A 17,285-nucleotide genomic window follows, 5' to 3' on the forward strand; every position below is an offset into this window, starting at 1 on the left:
GTGGAGACCCTCGTCCCGCCCGAAGGACGCTAACATCTGGTGCCATAAACCAGCTTGCGACATCCCCGGACCACTACCAGCCTCCAAAGTAGCGTACACCATGCCAAGATGTGGATACATGTATGTTCTTGGCTGCGGTCATACGTCTTTCCGAGTCCTCCCCAACATATCTTTAAAAGAGTCGAGATGCCCCCGCATCTCGATTGCTTGTCTTCCCTAAGAATCATCTGTATTCAATTTCCCACCACTCGCTATGGGAAAGAAGACTCAGACACTCGAAGGCCATGTGTCTGGCCAGGCCAACACCCCACTTCCTCGGCCCGCCCATGCCCTTCCGTACTCCAAAGTCGTTGAGGAAATAGGGTGCAATCCTGAGAATGGACTTACAACATCCGAAGCTACGAAACGGTATGAACAGTACGGAAGTAATGATCTAGGTGAAGATGGTGGGGTACAGCCAGCGAAGATTTTGCTCCGGCAGGTAGCAAACGCAATGACTTTGGCAAGTAATTGCCGCGAGCAGAGCCATACATCTAGGCTAACGTGTACGCAGGTGCTTATCTTAGCAATGGGTGTCAGTTTCGGCATTCGATCATGGATTGAAGGTGGTGTAGTAACCGCCATCATCCTGCTGAACATCATTGTTGGTTTTGTCCAAGAGTATAATGCTGAGAAGACCATGGACTCGCTGCGATCACTCAGTTCACCGACAGCGACAGCGGTGCGAGACGGCAAGACCATCACTGTGCCGACTGTTGAGGTCGTCCCCGGAGACATGGTAGAGATGAAGACAGGTGACACTGTCCCAGCTGACGTTCGTCTGATTGAAGCCGTCAACTTCGAGACAGATGAAGCACTCCTTACGGGTGAAAGCTTGCCCGTGTTGAAAGATGCCGAAGCTACATTCGATGATGACACTGGACCTGGTGACCGACTGAACGTCGCGTTCAGCTCTTCGACTGTCACCAAAGGCCGCGCACGAGGAATCGTTTTCGCTACCGGTATGTACACCGAGATCGGAAGCATCGCCATGTCGCTACGGGACAAGGGTTCGCGCCGTCGACCTGTCAAACGCAAGGAAGATGGCTCAGCTGGACCACACCGACACGTACAAGCTTGGGGCCTGACTATCACCGATGCCGTGGGACACTTCCTGGGCGTGAACGTCGGGACTCCTCTGCAGAAGAAACTGTCCCGTCTCGCGCTCCTTCTATTTGGTATTGCTGTAGTGTGCGCGATCATTGTGCTGGCAGCCAACGAATTCGTCAATGACCAGGAAGTTATCATCTACGCTGTTGCCACTGGTCTTAGTATGATTCCGGCGTCTCTCATCGTTGTCTTGACCATTACCATGGCTGCGGGAACAAAGCGAATGGTTGACCGCCATGTCATTGTCCGCAACTTGAAGTCTTTGGAGGCTTTGGGCGGAGTAACAGGTATGTAAGACAGAAACGAGCTAGCTATGGTAAAAATGACCTTCGTCTAGATATCTGTTCCGATAAGACCGGTACACTTACCCAAGGCAAAATGGTTGCAAAGAAAGCCTGGCTCCCTGCCAAGGGCACCTACTCGGTGGGAACAACCGATTCTCCCCACGATCCGACCGTCGGTCCGCTAAGCTTCACGCCCAATCCACCTAGCCAGGTAGATATGGAAAAAGAGGAAGCCGAATCGTCGTACGGGCAGCTCCTCGAAAATAACACCCACTTGCTAGAATATCTCAAGGTCGCTTCGCTTGCCAACCTAGCGCACGTTCACCCGAATGAGGAAGAAGGTGGTTGGAACGCTCGAGGTGACCCCACTGAAATTGCTATTCAGGTTTTTGCCTCCCGGTTCAAGTGGAACAGGCTAGACTACACCACAGGTGAGAGTCCGAAATGGAAGCAGCTGGCCGAGTTTCCATTCGATTCAGATGTCAAGAAGATGTCAGTCATCTTCGAGGAGGCGGAAACAACGCAGAAACACATCTTCACCAAGGGTGCTGTAGAGAGAGTGAGTTGTCCTAGCACATGTTCAGTATACGGATTATCACTAACAACATCGGCTTACAGGTGATCTACTCCTGCACCTCTCTCTTTGAAAACGACGACGGTCCATCGGATATGACCGATGATATCCGCGAGAATATCCTCAAGAACATGGAAGCTTTGGCGTCGCAAGGCCTTCGCGTGCTGGCTCTGGCCAGCCGAACCTGGGACGGAACGGTAACAAAGGGCGAGGAGATCGACCGTAGCCAAATCGAGGAAGGCCTCACTTTCAGAGGCCTCGTAGGCTTGTACGACCCGCCGAGGCCCGAGACCGCTGCATCAGTGCGCCAATGCCAGAAAGCCGGTATCCAAGTTCACATGCTCACTGGTGACCATCCTGGCACTGCTCGCGCAATTGCTGAAGAAGTCGGCATCCTACCTTCTCAAATCGCCACCATAGCCAAGGACGTCGTTGATGTGATGGTGATGACTGCCTCTCAATTCGACAAGCTGTCTGACGATGAAATCGACGCGCTCCCGCTTCTACCCTTGGTCATTGCTCGATGCGCACCAAACACCAAGGTTCGCATGATTGAGGCTTTACATCGACGGAAAGCATTTGCCGCGATGGTACGTTCCAATTCCCCTCTCCTCATCTCGCTACCAGACTAACGACTGTAGACCGGTGACGGTGTTAACGACTCCCCATCACTGAAGCGTGCCGACGTAGGCATCGGCATGGGTACTGGATCAGACGTCGCTAAAGACGCGTCTGATATCGTTCTGACTGACGACAACTTCGCTTCTATCTTAAACGCTATCGAAGAGGGACGTCGTATGTTCGACAACATCCAAAAATTCATCCTCCATCTCCTCGCACAGAACATTGCTCAAGCATGCATTCTACTTATCGGTTTAGTCTTTAAGGACGACACCGGTCTCTCGGTCTTCCCGCTCTCCCCTGTCGAGGTTATGTGGATCATCATGGTCACTTCTTCTGTTCCGGATATGGGTCTGGGTTTCGAGGTCGCGGCACCTGACATCCTTACACGCCCACCCCAGAGTCTCAAGCGTGGCGTCTTCACCATCGAGGTGTTGCTCGATATGTTGGTCTATGGTCTATGGATCGCTGCGCTCTGCCTCGCCTCATTTACCCTGGTCCTTATGGGCTGGGGCGACGGCAACCTCGGTTCAAACTGCAATGACAGCTACAGCGGAGACTGCGATACCGTTTTCCGTGCGCGCGCCACCTGTTTTGCTTGCCTTACTTGGTTCTCGCTCTTCCTTGCCTGGCAGATGATCGACATGAGACGGTCATTCTTCCGCATGCAGCCCAGCTCCCAGAGATACCTGACGCAATGGCTCCACGATGTGTGGCGCAACAAATTTCTATTTTGGTCAATCATGGCTGGCTTCATCACCATCTTCCCCGTGGTCTACATTCCCGGTCTCAACACCGTCGTGTTCAAGCACAGGGGTATTAGTTGGGAGTGGGGCATTGTATTCATTGCTACGATCCTGTTTTTCTTGGGTATCGAGGCCTGGAAGTTTGCGAAGAGACAGTACTTCAAGAGGCAGGAGCACAAGAAAGGCATGCGCAGGGGAAGCGTCGATGTGGAAAAGAGGACTTTCGAGAGATACCTCAGCACGGCGATCAGCACGGATGACGAGAAGTTGTGAGAGTTCCAGGTGCGCAATGCATCCCGAGATCTGCAGACTTTGAGGTTCTTTTTACGAACGATGTTTCTGGCGTTGTGGATGCTTAGTTTAGAGCTCGATATCACGATACTGTTTCAAATATTCATGTGCATACCAATTCCATGTGCATACGAACAATTCCTGACGTTACGTCGTCCAATACAGAGCACACGCTCCGGCTGACAGCCCAAGCCCGGAACTCGGCACATGCCAAGATTTCCCGCTCCGCCAGCTTGGCGTCCAAGACGCGCTAATTCCCGCGAAATCTCGGCGTACGCCACAGCGCAGTGAGTCCGATTGTATCCATGCGGGTGCCACCCCATCGGACACGATTATGTGGGGTGAGAGGCAGTTGGAGGGCGGTTGAAGACAGGTTGTTGAGGGTCAGGCCGGCTGTCGTTGGGATGTATGGGGCTAAAGGGGGAGGACGGGTTCGTGATCAGAATGCAAGTCTGGCTGGAGTAGACTTGGCTCCACCAAGGTTGGGTACAACATGAAAGCCTGGTACCGGGAACGCAAATACGGTACACCTGTCCAGCGGTTACCGACACTGCTGGTGGGGGAACAGTATGCAAGGTGTAAGAGCTACGATGTCTTCCATAGCCGAGGCTGATCGAAAAGATTGGTTCTAGACAATCACGAACACGAATGGTTTCCAAGCGCAGCAAACCTCACTACACTGCATCCCCAGTAGATCTAGAAATTCTGACAAGCTCACCTGCACCCTCTAGCGATCGGACGACCGACATGTTTCTCCCTGCTGCTTACAGCCCAAAGAGAGGAGAAGCCGAAAGCTCATAGTTTAGATAAGCATTCTCGCAAAGAAGTAGGAAGTATCATCGACCCCAGTCTGCATTCCTGTGCCAGCATCGTCGCTATCACTATACTTCGAATGGTGAACTTCTTCTTAAGCCTCGGATCGACTACTTCTGAATCCCATGGGACCGAAAAAGATAAGGGATATCATGCTCCAGGCACAGACTAAGCCGGCGTCAGGGCCTATGATGGTCCGTTTCGACATTTGACAAGTGTGACTGCAGCCACAGTTGCCAAAATGGCTCGTTTGAAAGCCTCTTCGCACTGGATTTATGCGCGGTGCCCGGCACTAGGCAAGTCGGTTCAGCTGCATGCGTAATACAGTAGTCGACAAGGTGTACCGGATCTTCAGACGGCCCAGGGATTGAAGGTCCAGCTCTGCCAGACAGGTCTAGGCGTCAACAAGGATGCGGGCAAAACGATGGAGGTTGGAATATTCAAAACGGCATCCGCGTTGATGTCCTCGAAGGTCACCAGTGAGGTGGTGTTGATATATTGCGTCATCATGAATAGCTTCAAGCGGGGACAGCGGGTACGCGGTCCGGCTCCTGACGATTCGCCGACGCATGGTCAATCGACTAGAGTCCGTCTTCGGAAGTGAAATAATAGATGACTCGTCCCGCTATGCTGCACCATGTTGTTGCATACTACCTAGTCCAACGTCTTGCGAAATCAATGTACCCAGTGCCTCCGAACATCGCCCCGTAAACGCTACTGAAGAAATGCCCGACATCCAACCGCTCGATCCTAATGTTCCTAAGGATGAGGTAGATCGCCTGTTTCGGAAGCTGAAGGATACGCGGCTACCCCAGATCCCCGTTGTGCCAGGTGCCGGCGACAAGTATGGTCAGTAAACCTTCACAAGCATGATGCATTTCGATCTGATCCCTGTGACTAAGGACCTTCGCTTGAATGGATCAATAAGCTGTACAACTACTGGCTGAACGACTTCTCTTGGTCAAAGGCACAGGAGCAAATATCTGAATGGCATCATTTCACAACAGAGATAGAAAATCTCAACGTCCATTTCGTCCACGAGAAGGCTAGAGTGTGCAAGGAAAAGGCGATACCGCTGCTCCTGGTTCACGGGTGGCCAGGAACGTTTTTCGAGTATGTTCCCCAGTCCTATGAAGACATGTTAGCTCACAATGACCAGGTTCCAGAATGTGATGCATCCTCTGCTCGAGCCTTCGAGTGCGGATCAGCCGTCTTTCCACCTCGTTGTCCCTTCTCTACCTGGTTTCTGCTGGTCTCAAGGACCTCCTTCAGTGAAATGGACACTGCAGGACACCGCGCGTATATACGACCAGTTGATGAAGCGTCTCGGCTATAAGAGTTATGTTGCACAAGCAGGTGACTGGGGCCACTGGGTACGTGAAGTTCATAGACAACCGAATCTGGCTTTTCGACTAAATCTATACCCTGCCATCTAGGTGGTGCGTGAACTCGGGACCGGCAGATACGATGCGTGCAAGGCGGTACACACCAACATGTGCCCAGGGGCACCACCAAGGGGCACTGAGCTGAACCAGAAAGAGCAAGCAGCCATGGACCGCGCACAATGGTGAGCAAACCATGGCGTACTAAGTGGACGTGTCTTTCTGGCAGAAGCAAGATCTCTTTCTCGCTAAGCTGGGACATACACGAGGTATTCATCCCCCATGTCTTGACTCACACTGACTTTGTACCCGCGCGTTAGGTGGATTGGGGAGCCGCTCAAGGAAGGCCACATGGGTTACGCTATCGAGATGCGTACACGACCACAGACAATCGGTGTAGCGTTCAACGACAATCCTGTGGGCATCATGATGTTCATCGGCGAAAAGTACCAGGAGCTGGCGGATCCGAACCTGAAGACGGCGACCCTGGAGAGCGAACAGTTTAACCACGATCTCTGCGCGACGCTATCGTTGTATTTCTTTACACCTCCCTCAATCATGACGTCAATGTTGTGCTACTACAATAATGTGCGGCACGAGGTGTACACTGAATTCAATGCAAAAGAAGAGAACCTCATCCGGGTGCCTCTGGGCGTGAGCACGTTTCCGTATGATGCATTCCCAGTACCTAAAGCCGGAGCAGAAACGACAACTACCAATCTACAGTTTTTCAAAGGTAAGAGGATCGACGAGTGTGGTGAGGAGTAAGCACTGACCCCACTCAGAACACGATCATGGCGGTCATTTTGCGTGCATGGAGTGTCCGAAGGAGATGTCGAGCGATATGCGGGAATTCTTCCCTCGGCATTACAAGGCGTGATAGCTGTTACGGCATCGTGGGCTATGTGAAGATCCCATCAAGACGTTGACATGTTTCCTCGTGAAAAGACAGCTACAGATTTGCAACTTGCAGGCGTGTAGCTGACAGTCACAGCGACCCGAAAGTGTTATTCGTGCTCAATTGTTGCGGAAGGGTCGTACTTGTCCGTGAGGCAATGTAGTCGTGAATAGAAACATGCTTCTGGTCGTTATCGAGAAGCCAAATGTACCACAGCTTCAAGGCTGAGCTTCGATAATGTCATGTTCCTGTCTAGTGTCGGAGTAGCGTCCGGTGCAATTATTCTTCCATGGTGAATCTATTTCATAGATCCGTGTACGGTTCACATCGGCCGCACTGTCCTTTTCTTCCACGGCATATCGATGGCGCATACATGCAAGGATGCAGGAGACGGCACCATTGTCCACAGTAAATACAAGATGTGATGCTCAGTTTGAAATGCTTGTTCCACGAAGGCTCGATGCACTAGGGGCTCATGCAAGGGAAGCGGAAGACGGCGCCAACGGGTAACTATTGGAGCCCCGCATTGGTACGTTGTTCCCTTGTCAAGGAATATTTCGATCGCCATCCTATCAACGTCACGTCAACTCTATACAAATAATCTTGATGCCGTATAACTCTTGTCATGAGTGGTAAGTGTGCATCTTCTACAATGCCAGCAAGGGACCATGGCCAGACGACTTGGAGTTCGTAGCTGCGAGATACCATGCACTGATGCCCCGTATACACACTATGAAGGCCACGCAAGTGCTGCAAGGGCAGCCGTGTGCAGGACGGATAGACCGCGGGGGATCTAGTCTCAAGCCGTGAATTGGCGTTCGGTTAACGCATTCACAGCCAATGAGCGAGCTACCGCGTCGGGCGCATGCGAACGGGTAGCAGGGCCCACGATGCTACATGGATGTGCAAGCGCCCCTTTTCCCTGACATGCCCTCGGTGCCTTCTCTTCGCGCCGGTCGCTGTTGCTGTCGCATGAACACTCACTGTTAATTGCGCGCTTTGCCATTGCCATTGCCATTGCGAGTCCTGGAGTCGTACGAAGCTGAGGCGCCCAACACCACTCAGCCATCCACCCGCACGTTGCGCGCCTTCATTTCCCTCGCGACCCAAGCGCGACGCCATTTCCGAGGACGCTCCATGATAGTTACATGACCCCTCCACCATGAGCCCTGAGGCTGTGCGCACCCCCGACGGTGACGCGACGGCAGAGGCCTCCCTGCCCGCGGTCCAGGAACACCCGCAACAGGCTTCACAGCCAGCCGCCCCTCCGCTCCAGCAACAGCGTGGATGGCTCAGCAGTGTGCGGCGACCTAAGACGTCGCCGGCGCCAAAAGCTGCAATCAAGCGCACCTTGTTGACCGAGGACGATGCTCGACGCGACTCCGCCTTGGCGTCTTCTAATTCTACGTCCAGTACAGACCCTGGTGCAGTCAACGCACCCTCGACACCCACCAGCCTGCGCAAGACGCCGAGCCTTCCCGCCATCGTCGTCCAAGATGAGCCTGCTGTGCCATCGACCAGTTCGTATCACCGCATACCGAGCAGCGATGGGGAAGCCGCCCTGGACTTCCAGGGCATAGATACCGTCATTCCGACCGGCGGCTTCGACGACCTCACTTCGCCCACGCAGATATCTTTCTCCAAGCGGGGCAGCATGCTACTCGGCGGGAAGCGCCCCAACAGAATGAACAAGCAATTGGGTCTCGTTGCCGAAGGCGCGCCTGCCGCGCAACCCGAAACACCGCCGCAGCAAGCTGAGCAGGACAAGCCGCAGGAGCCAAAGCACCAGGACCTCTCCTCGCCCGTCACGCCCCGCCTCACCCCTCAAGCTCGCTCGCCGTCACGCGTCTCAGCCAGGAGGAGGGTCGTAAGCAGCCGTGTGCTGTCTACCGATGAGATGATGTTGTCACGGAAAGTACGATCCATGTATCATCATGGAAACGAAAGCGCGGCCAACTGGGACGATGTAGAGGAGGAGGCAGCAAGCCTGCGGACCAGTTTTGTGGACAACAGCAGCGTGACTGACACGCCCGCTAACAGCTCCTCACTAGCCGCTGAAGGGAGCAGGGCCGAGTCCAGCTCGATCATGAGTTCACAGAGAGAAAGTGTGGTCATAGCAAAAGAACCCAATGAGAGCGCAGGTGGCATCGAGGATTGGTCAGAACTGGAAGGTGGTGAAGTTGATCGGTATGGATTCATCGTCCCGAAAAAGACGACATCAGGCGGTTCTGGAAACGGTCCAGATGAGCCTCGCATCCAGCGCGTATCAACGGCACTCCAACTGGTATCCGAGGAACCTAGAAGGAAGGGGTTAGGGCGTAGTGTGTCAAAGGCGCGCTCCGCTCGTTCTGCTAACATAGGGATTCCCAGGAGGCGACGCTCGCAAAAGTCTTCACAGCCTGCAGCGTCCGTCATGTCAAACCGCACGGCTCGAAGTGCTGCCCAAAGACCGCTCCGCCAGGCTGTGAATCGCCTGCCGCATAACAGGGACCGCCGCTTATTGGACGAAGCCAGCGACATGCTCAAGTTACCCCCGGGCCTTGCGGAAGTCGCCGAGCAGAAAGAAGGGGGCAGAGTAGCTGAGAAGGCAAGGGCAAAAGAGATAGAACGAGAAGAGAAATGGCGAAAGATGGCAAAGGTGGTCCAAGCCGGAGCTAAAAGCGGTGGCATGATGTTCGAATTTGATGTCAAAGACCCTAAAGTAATATCTCGGACATGGAAAGGCGTTCCCGATCGTTGGAGAGCCACTGCATGGTATGCTTTCCTCGCCGCAAGCGCAAAGGCAGACAAAGACAGCCCGACCGATGAAGAACTGGTGACTAGCTTCTACGAGCTACAGAATGAGAATTCCGCGGACGACATGCAGATTGATGTCGACGTGCCAAGGACCATCAATCGACATATCATGTTCCGCAGAAGATATCGTGGAGGGTAAGTGTACCCTGCGTGCCTACTGTCACACAGGTACTAACATCTATCAAGACAACGACTTCTTTTTCGAGTTCTCCATGCTATGTCTCTATATTTGCCCGACACAGGATATGTGCAGGGTATGGCCGCTCTAGCAGCAACGCTCCTGTGCTATTTCGAGGAAGACCGAGCTTTTGTTATGCTAGTTCGACTGTGGATTCTTCGAGGGCTGGAGCGACTCTATGAATCTGGCTTCGCCGGTCTCATGGAAGCCTTGGAAGATTTCGAAAAGAATTGGCTGCGTAATGGCGACGTAGCGAAGCAATTGGTAAGCTTTCGTGACCGGAAATGAAATTTTCCATGTCGCTAATTGTTGAACAGGAAGAAATGGGCATCACGTCAACCGCTTACGGGACACGCTGGTACCTGACCCTCTTCAACTACTCATTGCCCTTTTCAGCACAACTCCGTGTGTGGGATGTGTTCATGCTTTTAGGCGATGCCTCTTACTCGAATAACAAGTCGTCAAGCTTCAGTGGAGACCTTGACATACTGCATGCAACGTCGGCTGCACTAATCGATGCAACGAGGGAGATCTTGCTTGATTCAGATTTCGAAAACGCCATGAAGGTGTTGACTTCGTGGGTGCCTATCAAGGACGACGACCTTCTCATGAAGGTGGCAAAAGCGGAATACAGGATGCGAAAGAAGCGAGCCAATGCAGGGTGAAGCCCTGCGACGACTCATTCTCTGCAGGAAGGTCGTTGCTAGCCGCCAGCCACATCTGGTGACGGCGGCAGCACGGAACGTTCGATCGCTTTGCCATACTTTTTCGAGAAAGCGTTCCCGATATTGACTGTCGATCCCTGAGATCAGTGGCTTGACGATGTCGCGTGCATCTAGCGTGGCTTTCAGGTCGTCTCGGGTCCGGGTTTTATCGATTCACGCCGAGGGCAATTCTTACCGGACGACCAATTCTAGGCTTTTACTCAACGTTGAACAAGCGACCACACCATTCGACTACGACTTCCCACGCGTCTCCGTGGGCGCGGAGACTGGCCAATCCTGGCCTACTGTCACAAAGCCCCTGTTGATAGGGCTGCAGAGTGTGTTTTGTTTACCTATCCGAGGGCATCGCGGGAAGGCATCGCGGTACCCGAGTGTTAGTTGAAATGTTTGTAATAGGCGCATTTTACGGACGTGGTTGTCCACAAGATACCTTTTCTTTACGCTGGAACATGCCATGACGAAGGCTGGACGTTGGTATCTCACATGGTGAGCAAGCAGAAGCAGCTCGTAGTTTATAATGTCTAAAGTCGACGTATGCCCCTGATGAGATGAGATGTCTTGGTCGAGACGTCTTCCGGATGGCCCAAGGCATGGCAAAGTGCAATGGCAGTGCTGGTGAGACATGGGTGGGTACAGCACACAGCAGGCGGCTCCGTCTACCATGGGCCGCGACTCCAGAAGACTCTGGCGGAGGCGAAAAGCTACCGAAGCACTAGGCAGGTGCGCTGCCAGATCGGGAAGGGAGCTGTGGGTGGGGTCGTCTGTTCCTGCCGTCGGTACCGCTGCCCCTCTTTATGGCGGCTGCGCGCCCAATTTGCCTCCACGAACACCACACCACTTCCGCAAGCCGTCAGTTTTTGGCGGGCCGCCGCACTTCTCGGCTACTAGCTTGGACGCAACGATGGTCCTTTCGGCGGCGAATCTGGCAGCGGATAGAACAGCCGGCTAACGCTGATCAGTGGCATGATTGCGCGCAAGGTGAGGCGAGGCCGATCGGCGACGCGTTTGCTGCATGGAGAGCTGGGTGCTTCGACGCGAGCGGTCGCACGCGGTAAAGTGTACGCGCTACCCTTCTCGGTCCGCCACCGCGAGCCGTGCTCGAGGCAGCGATTGCGAGGTTGACATGGTGAAGGTGGACCCGAACTACACTCGTACCTTCGTACAAAGTGGCCCCCCCAAAAGCGGGGTGGCTATGATTGCTAACCGTCTTCATTAGGACCACACGGGACCTACTCATCTGTTTGCCAGAATCGCATCATCCTTTTCAGGCATACTCGTTCAGTCCTTTGCAAAGTGGAACAGAGACTCCATCGGCTCCCCTTATCCAGCCACGTCTATCCACTGCGCAACGAATACGTAGGCTCACCTCATCGTGCGACTTACCTATGCCCACTTGGATTGTCCAGCAATTGAAGCTTACCTCGAACGCTGGAGCTGCTTTTGGCAGATTCACTCTCTACTGCGAGCTTCGAGAGCCAAAAAGGACTTGTCTACAACCGGTTCAGGTTGATGTCAACATACTGTGCCGCACGGAGATGAATGATACGTCTACTGTTCCAAGGCATCCGGATGCTTTTGAGTGCTTATTACTCTCCCCCGGTGTTTGCTCTGGGCTTGTCGATGATAGCTGCGTCTATCTCCTGACGAGTCTCAAGGCCTTGTCCGCGTCATATCTAATGTCGCAACCGTGATAGAGGATGAACTACAACACCGGATGGGGCAATGGCTGCGCTCCAACCAATTTCCGTCGGAGTACGTGGATACGTGGGATAAAGCACATTTCAACATGTGCGCAGTCCCCATCTTGCGCCAATCTAACCTCCCAGAGAGGTATGAGCGTTGAGTACAACAACTGGAAGCGGCTGCCCCGCGTCCAAATAGGCTTCCGGTCCGTCGAAATCATATCTCATTTCATCATAGCCCTTTCATTTCACTCTCAGGGTCGAAGCATGTCGGGACACCAACGCTGCTTAACGACTGCTGTATCGGTCGTTGGCAGGCCCTAGCGAACAACGCAATTCTGTACAGAGTACACTGCAATTGCCAAGCAGTCACAGATGCGGTCTGGGCGGAGGCTAGCCAAACGCCCCAGGCGTCGATTGTGGGCAATCGATTGGTGCGCGCCTAATCCCCAGCGACCCAAATCTCGCCCAAAAGATCCTCTGGACTGATCTAGGGCGCCACCGCGTTTCAGGTAGATCCCCGTCGCTACAGAATATGGCAAGGCGCCTGCGCGGACACGGAAATTTAACGCTGAGTCGATCGTGCAGACCGGTGCCAGGCTCTCGGTGATTGCGCAACCCAGCCCTCACGAGTAGCCCCCTCACGGGCGGTCTGAGCAGTGGGTCCCACCGTGACCGCACCGTCAGAGATGGAGCTCGCGGAAGAGGCGCGCAACAAAGTCAATCGTGTCTGCGCGGGCCATAGCACGAGGAGCAGAGCGCAGCGCGCAGTGATCAGCACCCGGCGCATCTCCAGGCGGCGCCCTATGTAACGCTCCGCCGGGCCATGGGTGCCAGTTCGTTGATCGTTGCTCTTATCGATTTGCCTGCCGCCCACGGCGGTGCGTCGATCCACCGGAAGGTCAGGTCCAAGGCTGACAGGTTGACAAGGTGTTTGTGTGCCACGATGGTGCTTCCTGCAGCTGGAACACCAGTTGGTCAGCGGCTAGCGGTTGAGCGACGGAAAGTGTTTTGCCTGTTCGGGTGGTGCACTGGTCGGTGCTGGACGGCTCTGCAGCAGCGCGTCTATGGAGACACTAAACACAACGTGTCCTTCGTCGACAGTTTCGCTTTGATACACCGCGGCTCCACCGAAATGCAAACTTCATTTCGCGCTGCTCCTTTAGGCCATCACACATTCAAGGTCTGACAGGAGCATAACCCTTCATTTCCCTCCACGCAGCCTCGAGCAACGTCCATGTGCTCAAAAGAGCGTCGTTTGAGTCCGTGCAGCGGGGCGTTAATCTTCACGAGAGATTCGCTTCCTGCCGAACGTTCGACCCTGCCTGGCGGTCCTGGGCCGCGCGGTGAGCCCATGTCGACCCGGCCGTCTTTAATTCCACAAGCCTCGCCTCCACCAGCCACGATACCCGAAGTAGGTTGGTCGGCAGCGGCATGCCGAGTCCAGATGCAGCAGACTTCAACAGCAGCACATGGCAGAAATGACCGTGTTCAATGCTTGTTCAGCAGATTCGTACCCCATGGTCACAGCAGGGTCGACCGAGAGGACTGTGCATTCAGGTCGCTGCAACACAGTCGAGCTCATTGAACTCGTCTTATAATGCCGACTGTCTTGTGGCTCGACTTGCTCTGATAGGCGCTCGTTCCAAGAGTGACGGTGGCCAGCATCAGCTCCTCAGTCCGTTTGCACTCATTGTAGGACCAATCCTACAGAGACATGATGCGACGCGGCCGCCAACACGCAAATTCAAGTGGGAGCCGTCCGTATCCACGCCAGTTTAGCACCAGACTCATCAAACCTCGTGAAATGCTTCTCCGCTTGGCTAGACGCACGTCAAAAAGTAGTCGTGTGGCCGATGCAGACGCCACAGGTCCGAGCTGGCATACATTACCAGAACATGCAGTGGGAGCCTTCTTCGCACGTCAGACTGCAGACTACGCTTGCCCACTGCGGACCCTTCCCTCACTTGCTGACGGCAACTTGCTCGCTCATGCATATCCTTGCTACCCATTCCCACTTGCCGCCCGCTGAACGCCGCCACGCACCAGCTTGTCCTGGTCGCGCGGCCGGCCGCTACTCGTACCGTAAAATCGTTGGCTCTTGTAAGTCATCTTCGCCGGTTGGTCAACCGTTACCGGGCACTCTTCCCTTCTTGTACACTCGTTACAACCTTCTCCGTCGTGCTCCCTCCTTCCTTCTTCAGAATCTCTCTACTGTATCTCAGCAATACATAGGCGTGATCGCTCGAATCTGTCCGCGTGGTCGCAAGCCATTATTGGTTGAGATCTTCCCGAGGTCGGTCCAGTCGAGTTCTTTCTTTGGACCATCGACTTGCTTTCTTTAGCTTCGCTTTTACCCGCGAATCAAAGCGGATCGTTTGTACCAGCAAGCATCAGGCCCAGCCCACAAGGCAACGGCTGTCGTGCTATGGGCAGTAGCTGGACGCTGCTTCTGATTGATCCCATTTGAATAAGTACGTTTACTCTTCCGTCCGTTTCAGGAACTTTGAATCTTGGAGTTTCCCAGCCAGGCATTTCAATGTCGACACCCCCCACACACGCCCTCCACGCCAGCACTATTATCCTCCATGTTGCTCACATTGGCTAAACCACCAAAGTCCGAATTTGACTTCAAGACTCATGATTATTCTCCAACTGCCCTTTCGTCTGCGGCCGCTCGATACTCACCTAAGCCTCGATACTCACCCAAACTCAACGGCGGGCTATTGTCCTCACACCCGGCCAGCGCTTCCATTATGGGAACGCCTCATCGAGGACTCCCTCCGCCCTCGGCGATGACATTGCCAGATCCTGGACGAGGTTCCTCTATTTCCCAGCCTATGGGTGCCCTTCCACCAGCTCCTAGTCAATGGCAAGGCGCCGAAGATGGTATGAAGAACTGGCTAGCCGCAAAGGCTGAAGAGGAGAAGAGGAGACAAGAGGAGGAGAAAACGCGACAAGAGGACCTCAGGGTTCAACAACGTCAAATTGAGCAGTCTATGCTTCGGGAGTCGCTTCAAGGCGGTGTGCCGCCACACCTAATTCCTATGATCTTCGCAGGTATGGCAGGAGGGAGTCTTGCGAGCATCAGTGCCGACTTACTTCGGGAACACCAGCTCGACCTTCAAGCTGCGCAGCGGCAGGCGCAGGCGCAAGCACAATCTCAACTGTCCCCAGAGCTTCGTCGGGAAACGAGGTTAATCGGCCAGGCACCATCTGGAGCTTATGGAGTACAGTCGCAGACTCCACAGACCGTATTGCCACCTACCGCAGTTCTACCGGGCCAGCCTCTACCGTCACAACCGCAGCATGCGGCGTTCTCTCAATCCCCGTACGCTGCAGGAAGCATGTCTCCTCGAGCGAGAGCTGCCCAACCACCTCATGTCGGTGCACCCACCTCCGCTCCCCGCCCTCCTCCACAATCGCAGCTACCCAGGCTGACTACGAATGAGCTTCATATTCAACAGCCACCAGCAGCACCTTCCAACGTACAACAACTCCAACAAAATCAGACAACTCAGCAAGAGCAGCAGTCTTCCCCATCAATCTACTTCCACCACTGGGTCCCGCCCAATTCGCAACAGGAGAAGCCATCGAGTGGAAACCCACCTGCAACCCCTTCAGGTAAATACAAAGCCTCGCCCAGCTCCCTTTCCCGTCAACGTGCCACCTCTCATGCGTCTGACCCAGATTACACCAGCTCCCCCAAGAAGCGTAAAGCGCAAGGCGGACACACCGCTCCACCCCCTCCATCAACGGCGCCTCAATCCTACACATCGCCGGCGTTCTCGCACGTATCAACATCTTCCACATCAACGCCAGGACGACGGGGGCACACCAGAGCCCGTTCTGATGCATCTACACGGGGGGCAGAAGGGCGCGGCGGTCCTTTGAGCCGTCGCGGGACTGTCTCGACACATGCGCATGCAGAAGCAGGTGCACAGCACAATGAACCAACCGAATTTCGATTCCAGCCGCCATTGCGTGGGCCCGAGGAGCACCAACAACGAGAGTCGGCATATAACACAACTCCGTTACGAACCGAAGGTGGCGGAAATGGACAGCATTCGCAATCCACATCATCTGTGTCATATCAAGCTGAAACGCGGCAAGCCGGGCCACAACACCAACTAGATCGGGGGTTCGCGTCGTCACCGAAACGGGAACCCGGAGGACAGTAGCTTCAACGGATTCGCAGCAATTCTCAAGTCCGAATTTCATCATCAGAGACGACCGGTTTTGGAATTCAAAGTTGTTCGCATGATGACGCCACGAGCATGTGTATCTCGGTCGCGGGATGCAGGCATTGCAAGCGAGATGAGCTCCACAAGACCAGATTCAACTCATCTCGACTACGAAATCACCCATGCGACACGGACCAACAACATTGCCAGTCAATCTTAGCAAATTACACCTTCAACATTGTCTGCAGGCCTTGTTGCGTCTGAAATAACCTGATTCATCTGCTGGACTTATCAACCTGGCAGTTGGTCCTGGGAAGGCCCGAACCACCCAGAAGGGCTGACTCTCTAACATCAATCCTCCGAATTGGCACCTCGGACGTTTCAATTGCATTATCCAGAACAGGATTGCATTACTCCGGTCATTGACTGCTATACGTATAATTGTTATTTCGTCGATCGATTTCTCCACAGCGCCTCTCGTCATGTTTCCGGTCAAGGTGGTCGCGTGCGTGCGAGTGCTCTCGTCAGCGAGCAAATTCCCATATTCCTGGCTGGATCTGAAACACTTGATAATATGTTAGCGTAAAGGCTGCTTACGCATGGGCGAAATTTACCAGCATTTAGCGCCGAGCTAACGATCACTGCGTGCAGATTCGACATCTGGATGCAGCAGTCGGGTCCAGATAACCGGGCGCCATGGCTGAGCCAGACACGGAATCGCCATTGTGCAACATCGCACACCGAACGTGACTACCCGAGATGTTGAGCATATGATGTCCAACGGTGCATACATCGTTTGCGTAACAAACATGATTCGGTGGTCATCACGTCTGCATGTGGAGTAATTTTCGTCTTCGACACACACCCGGATTCTAAACTACGCTTTCATTTACGGTACTGGATGCCGTCGTAGCTCAGCCGCTTCGGAAAAGAGATACCCCTGTGACTCCGACCAGACTCAC

General features: G+C 54.0%; 5 protein-coding genes across 5 annotated transcripts; all 5 read left to right on the top strand.

Moving 5' to 3' along the window:
• Positions 1-253: 253 nt before the first annotated feature.
• ENA2_2 (P-type ATPase) lies at positions 254-3,647 on the top strand (the record flags this gene model as incomplete). Its single annotated transcript, XM_056219626.1, has 5 exons — positions 254-502; positions 554-1,436; positions 1,487-1,992; positions 2,052-2,597; positions 2,649-3,647. 5 exons carry the CDS (start codon positions 254-256, stop codon positions 3,645-3,647), a joined length of 3,183 nt encoding a protein of 1,060 aa, XP_056066753.1.
• Positions 3,648-5,203: 1,556 nt separating this feature from the next.
• Positions 5,204-6,628, top strand: N0V89_010887 (uncharacterized protein; the record flags this gene model as incomplete). The annotated part of the gene is given in 5 exon segments (XM_056219627.1): positions 5,204-5,327; positions 5,381-5,618; positions 5,638-5,851; positions 5,915-6,045; positions 6,181-6,628. 5 exon segments carry the CDS (start codon positions 5,204-5,206, stop codon positions 6,626-6,628), a joined length of 1,155 nt encoding a protein of 384 aa, XP_056066754.1.
• Positions 6,629-7,920: 1,292 nt separating this feature from the next.
• On the top strand, positions 7,921-9,693 carry N0V89_010888 (uncharacterized protein; the record flags this gene model as incomplete). Its single annotated transcript, XM_056219628.1, has 1 exon — positions 7,921-9,693. One exon carries the CDS (start codon positions 7,921-7,923, stop codon positions 9,691-9,693), a length of 1,773 nt encoding a protein of 590 aa, XP_056066755.1.
• Positions 9,694-9,867: 174 nt separating this feature from the next.
• On the top strand, positions 9,868-10,397 carry N0V89_010889 (uncharacterized protein; the record flags this gene model as incomplete). Its single annotated transcript, XM_056219629.1, has 2 exons — positions 9,868-9,996; positions 10,050-10,397. 2 exons carry the CDS (start codon positions 9,868-9,870, stop codon positions 10,395-10,397), a joined length of 477 nt encoding a protein of 158 aa, XP_056066756.1.
• Positions 10,398-14,979: 4,582 nt separating this feature from the next.
• On the top strand, positions 14,980-16,320 carry N0V89_010890 (uncharacterized protein; the record flags this gene model as incomplete). The annotated part of the gene is made up of 1 exon (XM_056219630.1): positions 14,980-16,320. One exon carries the CDS (start codon positions 14,980-14,982, stop codon positions 16,318-16,320), a length of 1,341 nt encoding a protein of 446 aa, XP_056066757.1.
• Positions 16,321-17,285: the final 965 nt, after the last annotated feature.

Source organism: Didymosphaeria variabile (genome assembly GCF_027946475.1).
Source record: "Didymosphaeria variabile strain IMI 356815 chromosome Unknown scaffold_8, whole genome shotgun sequence".
Taxonomy (NCBI): domain Eukaryota; kingdom Fungi; phylum Ascomycota; class Dothideomycetes; order Pleosporales; family Didymosphaeriaceae; genus Didymosphaeria; species Didymosphaeria variabile.